We start from the raw sequence: 16,877 nt of genomic DNA, 5'->3' as shown, positions 1-16,877 counted from the left end.
ATATATATATATATACAAATATATAAGTATATAAACAGAGGCATTTGGTCTTTAACTGTTTTTTTAAGGTGGAGATGAATTTCAACTGTTTTTAAACTCTCGTCAAGCTTCGTTCCAAATCTGTGAGCCCCTCCCAGAAAAGGTTTGACTAGTTATCTCAAGTCTTCTATCCAGATGCAAACAGCTGCAGCTGTCAGGGTGCAGGGAGACGCCTGAAGCGTCCCACCAACAGGAGCTCGCCGATCAGCCGAACGCAGCCCTGTCGGTGTCCCGACTTTACTTTTTCATACTTTTTTTTTTTTTTAATCCAGGTGTTTTGCAGACTTTGTGCTATTTTAGCTCTCCGTGTATGAAAACGTTCGGCTCGTTCAGGAGATTGTTGCTGTAACTTTTAGTTTCTGTGAATTTTTAACTTGAAATTTTTTTAACTTTAATTAAAAAAACAATCCTCGAAGAATTAACGCTCGGATCTCTTTAGGTCTTTAAAAAGCATCGTTGTCTTTAAAATCAGCTTCAGCAAACTGTCATTAAACAACATTAAGCTTTTAGCTGCCATGCAGCTTGTTTTAGCTGCTATCTATTGTTTTCTATGGGTAACTTGTGTTTAAGTAATTTAGGTTTCACATCTGTTTAGCTACTGTTAGCTTCAGTTTTGCTAATCTGTTGTGTTTCTAAGTAATGTTTTGCTCATTTAGCTGCTGTTCAGCTGCTTTTACGTTGACTGGCTATTCTGTTTTAGCTTTTAGCTAAAGCCCTGCTGCTTTTAGCTATAGTTGTTCTCCTTTTAGCTTTTAGCCACAGTTTTGCTGATTTTTTTTTTTAGCTTCTGTTTTGCTACTTTAGCTACTGTTGTGGTCCTTTTATCTTTTGACATCGGTTCTGCTTTAACCTCATCTTCTGCTCATTTTAGTTTGAACGTTCTCTCTTGTATCTTATTTGATCACCTTCAGCTGTCGTTTAGCTCTTTTTGTTCACCTCCTGTGTTCAGGTTTATTTGGGGTTCTTAACGAGAGAAGAGTTTGTTGTATTTTACCAGAGATATCTTCGCTGGCTGAAGATTTTAATGATGGCTTTCATAAACGTTTGTTCTTTAGGTGAACCCTTCAGCAGCTAAAATATTTTGTTTGCTTCAATCAGCAGCAGATTTAGTGACTGTCATTAAATGTCTTCAATCCAGCAGCGCAAAAACTGATTTTAAACTGTTTACCATCTGTAATCTGAGCTAACGGCGTAAAACAAAACGGTGCAATGCCGCCTGCTCCCCAGACGTAAACTGAATAATCTTAAATGTTGGTTTCCAGCAGAAACTCAAGACGTGAGCTGATTTTAAAACAGGCGTCAACTCAATTCAAGATGGCCGCCGCAGCTTATCCACCTAAACAAACAGAAATGTCCATAACTCGGTCAATATTTCAGATATTGAACTGAAGTTTAGCTACTTTTCCAAAGTTTACAAATAATTTCTCAGCATAATCTGAATGTAAACCTCTGGCGGGTGATAAGCATTCCTTTAAGGATGCGTCAGTGTATCACGTCCTCGAAGCATTTCTTGTAGGACGTTACATGTTTTTAGATACTCGGTAAGTTTACAATCTGCCCGGTGATTTGTCTGGCCTTGTCTTCATTCTCGTACATTTGGTAACGTGGCCTCATGTCGTAATCTGAAGGAAACGTGTTTTTATAGAAGAATAAGAGTCAGAGTCAGAGTTTCTTTATTGTCATTCGCACCTCATGTGGTACATGTGGTGGAGCGAAATTATGTTCACAGGGTCCCAGTTACATCCAACAATAAAATGTATAAGAAAAACAGTAATAACATCTAAGATATGAACTAAGAAAAACATCAACTAAATATACACTAAGCACTCATAACATAAAAACATTGAACATCAGCACAAACATGAACATGAGTCTGTGAACAGATGTGCACGCATGAACACATCAACATTGAAACAGATCAGCAGCAACATGAAACAGATCAGCAGCAACATGAAACAGATCAGCAGCAACATGATATGGTTTTTCACAGTGATTATTCTAGTTAGAGATTCATGAGTCTAACAGCCTCAGGGTAGAAGCTGTTCCTCAGTCTAGTGGTTCTACACTTAATGCTCCTTAACCTCCTTCCTGAGGGGAGTGGGGCAAAAAGTGTGTGTGCTGGGTGAGTGGGGTCCTTCATGATGCAGGTGGCCCTCTTCCTGCATCTGGAGGTGTAGATGTCTGTGATGGTGGCTGACTCCAACATCTTCTGTGCAGCCTTCACCACTCTCTGCAAAGCTTTTCTTTCTGCAGCTGTGCAGCCTCCATGCCACACATTGATGCTCGAGCACAGGATGCTCTCCACTGCACACGAGAATGAGAGTCCAGAACAAGCTGTCGTCCAGCGGACGGGTCCACACCCCTGCTCAGCAGCCTCCATGGCTGAATCTATTTTCCTCCTGCAGGACTCACGGGGCTCCGCACTTCTCCGACACGTCTTTCTGTAATTCCTCCGTGCACAATTACTGAATAAAGGCGTCATGCACCAGTAAGCACAGCTCCCTGATGGGGAGCCACGTTTTTGTTTTCAGATTAATTTAAGTCAAAGTTGCAAACATGAAAAGATGCCGTCCGGTTGCATCAGAGGTGGATTAAGATGAAATCACATCAGAGAAATTAAAATACAAATTAAATAAACCCGTTTTTTTGGTCACCGTATTTTCCGCCGGACACTTCGCATCTATTACGCATCACCGCTGACAACCTGGAAACGTGGGCCGGTGTTGTGCCAGAAAACGATTGGCTGCCAAATGGCGGTCGTGGGAGCGTGCATGGGAGGACTTTAACAAGAATTTAATTAAATTAAATTAAATAAATGCACTTTGACGGTCAAAGCTGCATTTCAAAAGCCGATACGTGGAAGCTGGAGCTCACAAAGGGATGAGCCGCTGTGCATTTCTTAAAAATTTAATAAGATTAGCACCTAAAAACAATAAAGGTGTTACACCAGGTGTGTCTCAGTTGAACTTTTACTTAATAAATGCACTTTGACGGTCAAATCAGCTGCATTTCACCGGGGCAAGCCGATTGTGTCATTAATAGCCACTTTTACCTATTACATGACACAACGGCATGCCATACTACTCGAGTGCCATCTAGCGGCTGAAAATGGTAATGTTAAATATTTTCCGTCAGAATTAATGAAAACGGTCAGATCTCAGCCAGAAATCGGTTTATAAATATGGGGAAAAACTTAAATAAGTCGCTTCGGCGTATAAGTCGCAGGGCATGCACATTAGGCAAAAAAGATGCAACTTATATGCTGCAAAATACGGTACTTGATTTACCCGCCGCCTTTAATGCCAGAGTTCTCAACATCAACCATCTCGGGTTGAGGAGGGATGAAGTTAGTTGGTCCAAGCTTTAATGATGTGTTCTCACTCTAATGGGATCTTTTGTGTTGGCTCTCAAAGTGTGTGCCGAGGACGACTCTCAGCTACTACCACACCAGAGTTTAGCTCAGTATCTGTGAAACTGACAGAGCTTCAGACATTTTTTTGTTGGGGTTAAAGTCAATTATTTGTGGCAGGCATCATGAATTGTGTTGACCCAACACTTAGACGTACGTCCAATAAAAGCGGTTTCAATAAACTCTTATCGAGCAGTTCACGAGATATTTTGCTAACACTACAAGCACCACTAAGAGACTGCCAGCTTAGAACAAAGTAAAACAAAGTAAGAAAGAGTCGCCTGCGTCTCTGTTGTTTGGTACTTTCCCGGACATGTGGAGCGCGTCAGTCGATACAGATAAGAGAATTAAAAAAGGCAAGTTTCAGTGTTTAAACTTTGCCTTCTTTGTCCAAACCAGATTTCACGCATCATGGTTCCTTAAACACGTGTAACGTGAGCGTGTGCGTGTTCTGCTGGGGGCTTTTCACCGGAAGCCCGACGGAAGATACAGCAGGATCCAGCGCTCGCTGCAGCCGTGGCCTCTTCGGGTTGCTCACGCAAACACGACGCGTGTGACGTGTGCAGATATTTGTGCTGTGTCATGTGGGAGCCGTCCAGCCGCTCTATGATCAGCGCTCGGGTTTCACGGGCGCTGCAGAACCCACGGTTCCTCCTGCAGGCCTCTGCTCAACGCCCAGCCGGTTTGTTTCGGCGTCTCGTGTTACGAGCTGCCGTGAAGTTTTACTGTAATTATCAGGATGTAGATACAGAGACGTCGTCTGAGCTCAGAACCAGGCGTAGACGAGTGCTACACACTAGAAGCCTTACAGCCTTTTATTCACTCAACCTTTATTTATACGGGTTAGTCTCACTGAGTCACGAGGACTCATTTACAACAGAGACCTGTTTTAAACAAAGAACACAGACGAGGTACAGACAGCATCAGTCATAAGAAGCATATAAAATGAAAAGTAAATAAAAGGAGTGATTAAAAAACAAAATAAAAACAAGCTGCTTTATGAAACGGGGTAAGATACTAAAAACAGGAACGTGTCTGTGTTGATTTTTGCCAGAAGCTTAACAGATGTTTAAAATCCCTTAGAGGTCAAAGGTCGAGAGCTTCAGGTCTTTTTGCAAGATATTCCAGGAAACAGGAGCGGAGTAGGAGAAGGTCCTTTTGTCTAGTTCAGTCCTCACTGAGGGAACACTGCAGGTAATAATGTCCTGAGAGCGCACGCTGTAGCTGCACTCACACAGAGACATGTAGGAGGAGATGTATGAAGGCAACAGACCAAGAAGTGATTTAAAGATGAAAATGTACCAGTGAGAGAGTCTGTGTGAAGTTAATGGTGACCAGTTAACCAGTGAATACTGGGTGCAGTGGTGGGTACGATAATCACAGCCAGTTATGAATCTTAGTGCACCATGATAGACAGCATTCAACATCTGCAGCATCCAACATCTGCAGGGTTCTTGTAGGAGCGTTCATGTAAATAATGTCACCATAATCACTGGAGGGAAGGAAAGTCACAGATACAAGGTGTTTCCCAGCATTCAGAGTCAAACAGGATCTGTTTCTGAAAAAGAAACCCAGTTTAACTTTCAGTTTCCTTACTAGGTTTTCAACATTCATTCAACCTTTATTTGTACAGGTTAATCCCATTGAGCCTCGGGGACTCAACATGAGGCTTAAAAGAACGATGCGAGTCGACCAAGATTCCCAAGTGTTTGTAAGAATCGACAAACTCAATAGGGACAACATTCGTAGATTAGATAGTAGGAAGAACTGCTGGGACCGACTTCCTGTTTGATAAAAGCATCCATTTGGTTTTGTCGGTGTTTAGGACCAGTTTGAAACTGAACAAATCTGAGTGGATGATGTCGAAGGAGGTTTGTAAAAACTGGAAAACCTTAGCAGCTGTTTTAGCTCGACACTAAACAACTGTGTCATCAGCGTAGAAATGTATGGATGGATCAGGGATGAACTGACCAACATTATTTATGTAGATTGTAAAGAGGGTGGGTCCTAAGACTGAGCCTTACAATATGGATTTATTAGTTTATTTAGTCATGGTAAACGAGTCTTTAATTAATTAATTAATGTTCTTCTTCTACATTCAAAAAATGATGGACATTAACTTTCTCCTCTCTGGACCAAAACTTCTGATCCGCTCAAGATAATTTAACAAAATTGCATCATCACTAGACGGAGTGTCTTTTACACTTTTCATCTGCCCAGCTCCAAGGCCAAGGTCACAAATCAAGGTCAAAAAATAAAACAAGTTCTTTGCTTGTCCGGGTCATAACTTGTGATCAATTCAAGATAATTTAAGGTAACTTGATACACATTTATACCACTACAAGACCCCAAGGTCAAGGGTGCAGCTCAAGGTCAAAGGTCTTTGCTTGTCCGAGCCTTTGCTATAGATTACTGTATAACAGTTTGTTGACAGATAATAAGCCATATGTAGTACTCTTGTTAAAGGTAGAGTCCAAAATGATAAATTAAAAAGAGATTAATATATGAGTCCACCTAGAAATTATCTCAACAAATGGTTTAACTGGGATGGAGTAGGGACGTAAAACAAATGCTGAACTTGGCGACCCTAACAAGAGAAAAAAAGTGAAAGTTGAAAAACTTTTCATTTCAGCTGATGACACAAACTCATACGGAGCTACAGGAACGTGATGCTCGCAGGAGCACCTGCGCTGAAAACAAGCTCAGATGGGAGGATAAAATGTGTCATCTTCTGTCCAACTGTTGCCATGGTGATACCCAGACCCAACACAAACATTATGGTTGTTACTCTCACAAAGAGAAATCCAGCCAGGAGGCATATATACCTGCCTGTATCCATAATCTACTCCCGGTGTTGTGTTAATCCTCTGTTGGAGGTCGATCGTTGTCACCAGCGTGGCTTCTGTTAATCCAATAATTCGTTTTACAGGTGGGCCAAAGCCCGCGGGGACTTTAGCTGAGGTTACAGTTAGGATAAATGGAAACATCTGGAACGAACGAGCCCGACGGTGATGTTAGGAAGCTCAGCTGCTTTCAACACAAGTTATTGTATATCTTGGAATAAAATGCAAAGTTGTGTCACCTGAGTTCAGGAAACGAGGCATTACAAAAAACAGGAAGCAGGAAGTTGCTGCACATTGTGCATCACATGGGTCTACACAAACCCTACAGATGATCAGTCACCCTGTTTTTACTGCTCATCCTCTAAACCTGTGGTTCCCAACCCAGGTCCTTGAGGAACACCATCCTGCATGTTTTACTTGCTTCTCTGCTTTGAGGCACCTGCTTGATTCACAGGCTTCTGCAGAACTTAAGGAAGTAACTAAATCACTGAATCAGGCACGTTGGAGCAGGAAACAACTGAAACATGGTCTCTTTGTCACGCCCCCTCCTCCACTGCCGGCCCGCTTCCTTGTTGACAGTCGTGTCAAACTGGTTGAAAACAACAAAGTCCATGCTCAATAATCCAGGTATACAATCCAACATTTTTCAGTCAGGTCATCTGGACAGTTTCTTTTTTTTGTGCTGAAACGTTTCTCTTTCAATCCAGAAGGCTTCATCAGTCAAGGAAACACAAAAAAACGGATTCTTCCCCCAACAGCTTACTCCAAAGTGGAACAAACCAGTTATATTGCTGCTAAGATGGTCAACAAGGAAGAGGGCTGACAATGGAGGAGGGAGCGTGCCAGATACACCGTCTTAGCACCAGCATAACTGGTTTGTTCCACTTTTGGAGTAAGCTGTTGGGGGAAGAATCAGTTTTGTTGTGTGTTTCCTTGACTGATGAAGCCTTCTGGATTGAAAGAGAAACGTTTCAGCATAAAAAAAAGAAACTGTCCAGATGACCTGACTGAAAAATGTTGGCTGTGGGATGGTGTTCCTCAGGGACCAGAGTTGGGAACCACTGCGATGCAAACATGCAAAAATGTCAAAAGCTTTTAATAATTTACTGAAATACACAGCGTGAAACAATCGGTGAACTAAAGACTTCCTGTTGTGGTTCGTCTTATTGCTGCTCAAACTTCAGCTGATGTTTGCAGCTCGTTAATGCACCTCGGTGCTGCTAATTAAGACAAACTGTTCAAATCTAGAGCAGAGATCAAATAATTTTCTGACACCCAGTTTCCCTGCGTCAGTGTCTGAAAACAGCATCTGTTTTTAATGTCATCAAATCTCATTAAACGTGACCACATCTGGGCTTTGAGTGCTTTAAACAGGTTTAGTCTTCATGCAGTCCAGAGTGCCATGATTGAACGTGCACATTAATTTATAACCACAGTACTGGCAGCTCAGAAGGCCTTAAATGTCTTCAGTCAGTGTTGAGCTCCTTGTTTTTGTTCTGTGAAATTGTTGCATGATTTCCAGACGTGGTTTGTCTTTCTCACGTATCTTCAATTGTTTGCATCGTAAAACAATAAATGTAATAAAGTTATGAAGGCTCGTTTACTTTCTATAAGCAGACATATCCAGGACTAAACTAAAGCTGTTCAGATCCTGTCTTTTTGCTGGTCCGGGATCAGGTGTTTCCACTCGGCTGTGATTGGCTGTTGACGCTGACTCTGTCGACGCTCGGTCAGAATCCGAAGCTTTGGATGTGGAAACAGCCTGATCCTGCATGAGAGCAACAGTAATCGGTGGAAACCGTGCACCTTCTCACGGTTCATGAGATCATTTGACAACAAACAGACTGACAAGCACATTTAAATACAGGTAATTACATGCTTCCCCAAATCAAGTCAGCGGGTGATAATGTGCACTGTAAGCATAAAGATAAACCGACAAATAAAGTGTTCACAGAGTCTGTAGCACTTTTCTTATTAACAACAACTCTAAACAACTCCGACATACGACATGAAACGAAAGTCATAAAACTAAAATAGGAAAAGCTTTTAACCTGGAGTTTCAAAATAAGAGTCTGTTTTTATCATTGCTTAGATCAGGCGTGTCCAAAGTGTGACCCGCGAGCCATTTGTGGCCCTTGGAGTGATTCTGCACGGACTTGAGGGGTTGATGCAGACGTAGACCTTCTGCAGATGTAATGGTGATACAGAAGTCCCTCGTTTATCGCGGGGGATCCGTACCCCGAAGACCTGCGATAAGTGACAAACCGCGAAGTAGGAATAGTAATACAAGTAGTAGTTTATTTTATTATAAGGTGTTTTAAGCCCTTCCCACACTCTTGCAATATTCTAAACAATGTTTCTAAACTCTCTAAAAGACACAGAACGTCATGATTTCAGCTCCCTGCCTCCTCTGCTCTTCGCCACCTGCAAGCGCTCTTGGCCACGCCCACTTCTCCGCTCTGCAGCTGATCAGCTGTTTAACTGCAACAGGAAGTTTACCTGCTGCAGTGTGGGCTGCACAAATGTGCAGCAGGTGATAAATAATTAAAAATAATTCATTTAAAATAAAAATCCCATGCCGATCATGCGGCTCATCCACTTGTGTCATGTCCAATCTTATTTTGAAAAACCGCCATAGAGCGAATCCGCAATAAACGAACCGCGAGGGACTACTGTGCATTTTTTTATTTATATATAAGTTTTAGGTTTAACAGAAAAGCAAATGAGAAACACCAAATAACTTTTGCTAAAATTATTTTTTTTAATGATGAGTTTCAATTTCATGGTATAAAGCACCAAAAACCTTTTCTGACTTTTAACAAAAAGTAGATTTTTGGACCGTCATTCTTAAAAGTGGTTTCACATAAAATACGTTCAGTTGATTTAATCGTGGACTCACAAGCACGACTCATTTATTGAGCGTGCGTCAGGATATGGACTCCTTGAACTCTTTTTGTTTCTAACAATAGACGAAAACGTGTTTTCCAGGCACAAGACGACAGAAAACAATGGACCCAACAAATCAAATCAAATGATCTTTATTTTTAAAAAGATTCATGGTTTTGAGGTTTTGGATCTACAACAATGTAGAAATCCTTTTCCACCAAAAAGAGTAACAGTTTGTTTAGTTCACGTTGTTGTTGAGAGTTAAAATAGTTTTTAATGTTGAATTTCATTACGTGTGTAACTGAACCTTGGATTATTACAGCAGGAAGCTTTAACTTTTCAAAATAAAGTGGATACTTCCTGTTACTTCAACTCTACTCTCTGAGTCAGATGTTGTAGGGTCAGTGTTGAAGATATTACGGCTCTGAAGCAAACGATCCTTTTAATTATTAGTGAGTTTATTAAAAACAGTTTAATGCTTTTGTGTCTCCGCTGCAGGTTCTTGGGGTTCATCAGGGAACTCGCCAACTTCTGAGTGCGGAGCGCCTGTAGAGTCATCCCTGTCCTCTGATCCACTGCCCTCCTCTGGACGTGTGCGTGTCATCAGGACTTTAAGACAACCAAACACACACCGGTGCCCCCCTCCCCCTCCCACATGGCCCTGGCAGACCTCTAATAACTAGAAGATTGATGAGGTCTCCTCGACGCTCCAGAGACCTGGCGCTGTGTCGATAAGACAGCTTTCATCTCACCACGTTCTCCTCCTTCTTCGTCTTTGCTTCATGAGGAGGTCCGGCTGGCTTTGAGATGTGAGAGGGGCTCACGACGTGCCGACACCTCTGTCTGAGGAGGACTGTGTTTTAGCAGACAGGAATCATGAAATGCCTCGGCTTCGTTTTCTGCCACGGCTCTTTGGTGAAGTGCCGTTTGGAGGCTGAGGCGGGCGTCAGAGCCGGCATGCCGCTGTCTGACCACCGGGGCTGGAGTACGCTGCAGAGGGGGGAAACCCAGAGCTGAGAGGAGCCGAGCACACGCACACACACACACACACACTCAGAGTGTCACACAGGACAATGTGCAACATCTCCTCCTGTGATGTGGACAGTAAGGTGGACCAGTACTTCCAACCCACGCTCTACATCATAGTCATCGTTCTGGGGCTGCCCACCAACTGCATGGCTCTGTGGGCTGCCTACATGCAGGTGAGGCTGGTGCAACCTGTGCAACACACACACACACACACACACACGCACAGTAAAACTTGAAAAAACTCGTTCAGTTTTCACATTTCAAAATCCTAAAGATTAAAGTGTAAATGTTTGATATCGTCTGTTTGACTAAACTCAAGAAAGAACAAAAAGAAGCATTTCATCTTATTTACAGATTTTGTTTTTGACCTCGATTTTGACAGTTAGTTCAAAAAGGGGCGGGGCTTAAAGGGATCATTGTAGCGGACCAATCAGTGTTTATTTTTTTTTTTTTAAAAGATGCAGCTTTTGTTTTTTCTGTTTATAAAAAAGATTTTAACGTGTCAAAGTTGAATGAACTTTACGTTTGACGCTTTGGTGACCTCACTCCATGATCGACATGTGATGGACCCCCGCCCCCCATAAGTTGTCACATTCTGTCACGTATAACAGGGAGCCCACTGTGCGCCTGATCTGACCTCACAGACAACCTGTAAAACCTACAAGTCCTGACTATTTTAATGTTATTTTTAGAGCCCGACCAATATGGACATTTTGGCTATCTCCGATACCGATATATATCGGTAATGCCGATAACCAATATATTGGCTGAAATTTTGGAGCTTTGTCCACCCCAGGAATGTCAGTACACAGCTACTTTAAAACCTGTTTTAACACTTGAAGTCTTGAAACAGGCTTCCTAACGTGCGTTCACATTTTCTATCCTCCACTATTCACCATGAAGTTATCAAGTGTGTTACAAAAATATCAATTAAACAAAGAAACGCCCTCCTGTTCATTGTTTAAACAGTCAGTCACGTCTGGTGAAGGTTTAATTAGGATTGACTGCAGCTGCAGGTTTGTTTATTGTTTGGTAGAGAAGTAAATATTTCAGACAAACAATGCATTTCATTGAGGACAACAAAAATAATGTTACTAACACTGCTATATATTTACTTCTATGTTTGATTTATTGTTCTAGATAACGTTTTACAAGACAATAGCCTATGCTAAGTTATCTAAAGGTTAGCTTGCTAACTTGAGAGGCACGTAGCTAATGACAAGCAGGTTGGAGGATTGAAGGGAATTTATTATAGATGTTTATTTTATTTTACAGATCCGTTACAATAAACTTACCATGCTCTGTTCAGCAAAATACGTCACACAGTATTGCTCCCTGCTTCGGCTGTGCTGAAAGTGAAACTTAAGTGAATAGCAATGACTTTAAAGTAACCTTCGTGTGCCCTCTACTGGATACATTGTGCAGCAGGTTCCAGCATTTTAGGGGTGAAAATTAGAAGTTTAGATCAGCAGATTATGGGACAATGATACCGATATATCCCCAAACATCTGTATCAGTCTAAAATATCGTCCCCACCGATATATCGGTCGAGCTCTAGTTATTTTATTATTTATTATGGGACAGTCTCCTTCTGTAAACTTCTTCTTGTCCCGCCTGTAACTTCAGATAATTCAAGAAAACTTTATACACATCGGCATCATCACTAGACTGAGTGTCAACTACACCGCTCATCACCTCAGCTTCAAGGTCACAAATCAAGGTCAAAGTTCAAACAAGAATTTATCTTGCTCCACCCATAAGGTTCTGAGTTGGTTTGAAAGGTTCTGGCTGGGTTAAAAGGTTCTGGTTGTGTTTAAAGGTTCTTGTTGTGTTCAGTGGTTCTGGCTGGGTTAAAAGGTTCTGGTTGGGTTGAAAGGTTCTTGTTGGTTGAAAGGTTCTGGTTGGGTCGGGTCAGCGGACCTACAGGATGTTTGCGGTGGAAACAGTCAACATTTCAGATGAAGCTGATAAAAACAGACTTGCTCTGATGCATTTCGGTGACGTTGGATTTCCGAGTATCGTGTCCAGCTCGGCCTGCGAGCCACCACCAGAACCCTCGGGGTGTTTTCCTGTCGTGCATCAAACACGTGCAGAACTGGACTTCCCACAGATTGTCCGTTTGCTTTGGCAGCTGCAGGAAGAATCTTATTGACTTTTCATTTGTTCAAATTATTCTTTCAGCATCTGGACTCTGTTTGAACGTATCGAAGACGAGAGTTGTGCTGCGTCATGCTCACATTAGCAAACAACCCATGATGCTTCGCTGCATTTTTTATTGCTACGTCATCAGAAACCATGAAGCAGTTTTCATCTGCTGAGATTTGATCAGTAAATAGTTTTTTGTGTTACAGAAGAAAACTAGGCCCAGTCAGGCTACGAAAGGCAGGGCGATCATGTAATCACGTGTGTGCGGGCCTTTTTCTGTCTGTTAGCAAAATATTTCATGAAGAAGAACCTCTCAGAAACAGCTGGTTGCAGTCACCTCAGTCAAAGATGGCTGCCACCACTCATCAGCCTTAGAAGACTCAAGAATGTTGGTGACTTTCTCAGTTGAATAGAGTTCAATCAATATTTTTGTGTGGTAGTGACTGAGAGTCATCCTCAACTCAAACTCAGAGCACCAACAGACTGCGCAGAGCTTTTTATAACACTGTGGGGACCAAGATGGCGGGCGATAAGCATTCCTTTAACAAAAGTTACTTTTCTGTTTTCACAAGTTTTTTGTTTTCTTGCTTCGTCTCTTGGCCCCGTCCTTTCAGGTGCGTCAGCGGAACGAGCTGGGCATCTACCTGATCAACCTGTCGGTGGCGGACCTCCTCTACATCATCACTCTTCCTCTGTGGATCGACTACTTCCTGCAGCACGACGTCTGGATCCACGGGCAGGAGAGCTGCAAGCTGTTCGGGTTCATCTTCTACACCAACATCTACGTCAGCATCGCCTTCCTGTGCTGCATCTCTCTGGACCGGTACCTGGCCGTGGCGTACCCGCTGCGCTTCGTCAAGGTTCGACGAATCAAAACAGGCACGTCCTCAAAACACACCTGTGAACGCACGGCGCTGTAAATCAGTTGCTAACATGTCCGATGGAGTCAGGAGCAGGACAGAAGTCCAAAGATATTAATCGAAATGTTCACATAAGTAGCCCTGTCGTGATAAATCAGTTAATCTCATGATAAATTAAAATTATCAACCTCATTTTCATTTATTGGCTTTATCGTTTCTTCTCTTCTTCTCTCTTCGCTTAAAGCAGCTAAGCTGAGGAGCTAAGCTAACAGGCCGACCTCAGGGAAAGAAACCTCCGTCTTGTCGAAGCTCCAAAATTCTCGGTTGAAACCCGTGCTTTTGTGTAAAAAGTTGTTTTTCTCTGCAAAAAGAAGCTGAGAACTTGTTTACGGAGTTTTTATTAAAAGCTTTGTGTGAAAAATGCTGAAGAACTCGAACCACACCGAGTGTCAGCCATTTTGAGAACTGAAAACAAGGAAAGAGAGACAGCCCATGTCACGTCAAGGGACCTCCCTCCCATTTTTCTTAAACAGACATGTTGCTCCTCCCTCACTATTCATCCTTAGGTTTAAACGGTCTTATATTGCCATCCGGTGGTATAAAAAGGTACTACACTCAAAATAAATTAACCAACATTTCTTCTTAAATTTGACAATAATTACAAATTATTGTCAAATTTCAAACAATATTATTGTTTATCGCAATGATTTCTGAGACAATTAATCGCCCAGTAAAATTTGTTATCATGACAGGCCTAGTGAGCGGTTACCATGGTGACCATGCTGAGCCAGTAACAGCAGTTCCAACGTTTCTTTTTATTCAATTAAATTCAGTTTATTTATATAGTGCCAAATCACAACAAAGTTGTCTCAGGGACTTTACAGAAACATTCACATGCATAGAAAAGCCAATTAGTAAAGTTCTCTATCTAAGGAATCCAGCAGACTCGTTGAATCTTCACTTCGTTGCAGTCTCCCATCCTGAGCAAGCACAGTGGCAACAGTGGAAAGAAAAACTCCCTTTTTAAAGGAAGAAACCTCCAGCAGAACCAGGCTCAGGACAAGAGACCATCTGCTTTGACCGGCTGGTTGAGAGGACAGGAAGGAGAGACAGATGAACACAGAATGGTAGGTCCAGGTCCAGGTGTAGGTCCAGGTCCAGGTATAGGTCCAGGTCCAGGTATAGGTCCAGGTCCAGGTGTAGGTCCAGGTGAACCTGAAAAACAAAAAACACGTTAGGAGAGAAAAAATAATTACAAATACAAAACAGGTTGATCAGAGTAAGTAAAGACAGAAGCAGAGTGAAGGATTGTGGTCAGTGTGTCCTCCAGCAGTCTAAGCCTATAGCAGCATAACAAGCCGACACTAACTATATAGAAAAATAAAAGTCTTAATCCCAGTCTTAAACTGGACCATGTGTCAGCCTCACGGACAGAAACTGGAAGTTGGTTCCACAAGAGAGGAGCCTGAGAACTGAAAGATCTTCCTCCCATTCTGCTTTTAGAAACTCTAGGAACCACAAGTAAACCTGCAGTCTGAGAGCGAAGTGCTCTGTTAGGAAAATATGGAACAATAAGATCTGTAATATAAGATGGATCTAGGTTGTTGAGAGCTTTGTAGGTTAGAAGTAAGATTTTGAAATCAATTCTGGATTTGACAGGGAGCCAATGGAGAGAAGCTAAAACTGGAGAGACATGATCTCTCCCAGTAACTCCAGTTAAGACTCTGGCAGCAGCAGTTTGGATCAACTGAAGACGTTTTAAAGAAGTATTTGGACACCCAGATAATAAACCATTGCAATAGTCCAGTCTAGACCTGACAAATGCATGGACCAGTTTTTCTGCATCATTTTCAGATGTTTCTAATGTTAGTGATATTACGCAGGTGGAAGAAGGAGGTTCTAATAACGTTTTTAATGTGGGGGATAAAAGACACGTCCTGATCAAAAATAACACCAAGATTTTTAACATTAGAGCTGGAGGAAAGATTAATGACATTTGAGGAGAAAGACTGAAAAATTACTTCCTAAGGTGCTCAGGTCCAAAAACTAAAACCTCAGTCTTGTCTGTTCAACAGGAGAAAATTAAGGGTCATCCATGTTTTTATGTCTTTAAGACATGTCTTTATACATCTCATATATTTATCTTGGTTTTCTTTACACTTCATCACTTCATACATGAAGACGTTTGTTTCAGTTTAGATTATTGCGGTTATGTTTGCTGCATCGGCTCCTTTCTAAATGTTTCTCTTCAGGAAGTGTTTGGAACGTAAGGAAACGGAAACTGCGGTGGTCTCTAACTGTCCTCTCTCTCCTGCTGCAGCCGTCCTCGTCAGCTCCACGGTCTGGATCATCGAGATCGTCGCCAACTCGGCTCCGCTCTTCCACGACGAGCTCTTCCAGGACCGCTTCAATCACACCTTCTGCTTCGAGAAGTACCCCATGCAGGACTGGGTCGCAGGGATGAACCTCTACAGGACATTTTTCGGCTTCCTGGCTCCGTGGGCGGCCATGCTGGTTGCTTACAGAGGGATCCTTGCCGCGGTGCGATGCAACATTTCCACGGAGCGTCAGGAAAAAGACAAAATCCAGCGTCTGGCTTTGAGTTTAATCCTCATAGTTCTGCTCTGCTTCGGCCCGTACCACATCCTCCTGCTGGTGCGCAGCGTCATGTTTCTGAGGAAGCCGTGCGACTGCAAGTCAGAGGAGACCCTGTTCGCCGCCTACCACGTGTCCTTGGCGCTGACGAGCCTGAACTGCGTGGCCGACCCCATTTTGTACTGTTTCGTCAACGAGGGCGCCAGGAACGAAGTGAGCCGAGCCCTCGCGACCTTGTTGTCCACAGCGTGCCGCAGGCGCTCCTCGTCCTCGCCGTCGCACGCCGACATACTGAACGCCGGGTCGGTAACCATGGAGACGCCTCTGTCGGCCAAGAAGGCGTCCTGCGTGTACGCCGACAGCGGGAAGACCACCAGCTACAAGACAGAACTGTTGGTAATGAAGGAGGAGTGTCTCCAGATGACCATCCTCGGTGTTAAAAAGTGAATTCTGTCCGTTTTGAGAGCTCGACCGTCCAGCGCAACAGGACGGGCTGAAGTCAGCTGTTCTGCTCGTCAGCTGTTCTGCTCGTCAGCTGTTCTGCTCGTCAGCTGTTCTGCTCGTCAGCTGTTCTGCTCAGTAATGAGTGTGGACAAGTTTCCAGTAAAGGGCCAAAAGAAGCTTAATGATGGGTCTGATCTGAACGGGTCACCTTGTTACTTCATGAGGGGGGGTTCCCTTAACTTAACAAATTAACTTTGTTTTTAAAGCAGTTTGTGAAATGACTTTAAAATGTAAGCTTTCTGCCAACACGTTGACATTTTGAGCTCACATCTTTTCGCTCTTTAAGCTGTAGCTAAAGCGATGTTATCATCAATCCCCAAAATAAAAAAGGTGTTTTTATTTTCTGGGGTTGGAAAACCAGAAATTTACCACAGTTTTTGTAAGAAAAATCATTTCTCTCGTGATTTTTTTTTTACATGAAGTGAAATCTCTCGTCCATCCAGTAGGTTTTATTCGGGATGCCACGTTTCTTTCAAACTGAGCACACACTAAAAACTGCTGGGTTATTTGCAGAACTCATTAGCAGGGTGGAGCTGTTGTTGTTGGTTTGACCACAGTTTGGGTCAG

The 16,877-nt window shown here is 42.7% G+C and overlaps 1 protein-coding gene across 1 annotated transcript; it reads left to right on the top strand.

The window, feature by feature from the left end:
• The first annotated feature begins 10,241 nt into the window (after nucleotides 1-10,241).
• gpr4 (G protein-coupled receptor 4) lies at nucleotides 10,242-16,253 on the top strand. Its single transcript, XM_037678366.1, has 3 exons — nucleotides 10,242-10,379; nucleotides 12,966-13,230; nucleotides 15,532-16,253. The coding sequence occupies exons 1-3, from the start codon at nucleotides 10,251-10,253 to the stop codon at nucleotides 16,251-16,253; spliced, it is 1,116 nt and encodes a 371-aa protein (XP_037534294.1). The 5' UTR covers nucleotides 10,242-10,250.
• Nucleotides 16,254-16,877: the final 624 nt, after the last annotated feature.

This window comes from Nematolebias whitei, chromosome 6 (genome assembly GCF_014905685.2).
Source record: "Nematolebias whitei isolate Nwh7 chromosome 6, NemWhi1, whole genome shotgun sequence".
Taxonomy (NCBI): domain Eukaryota; kingdom Metazoa; phylum Chordata; class Actinopteri; order Cyprinodontiformes; family Rivulidae; genus Nematolebias; species Nematolebias whitei.
This window is presented reverse-complemented; position numbering and strand designations above follow the sequence as displayed.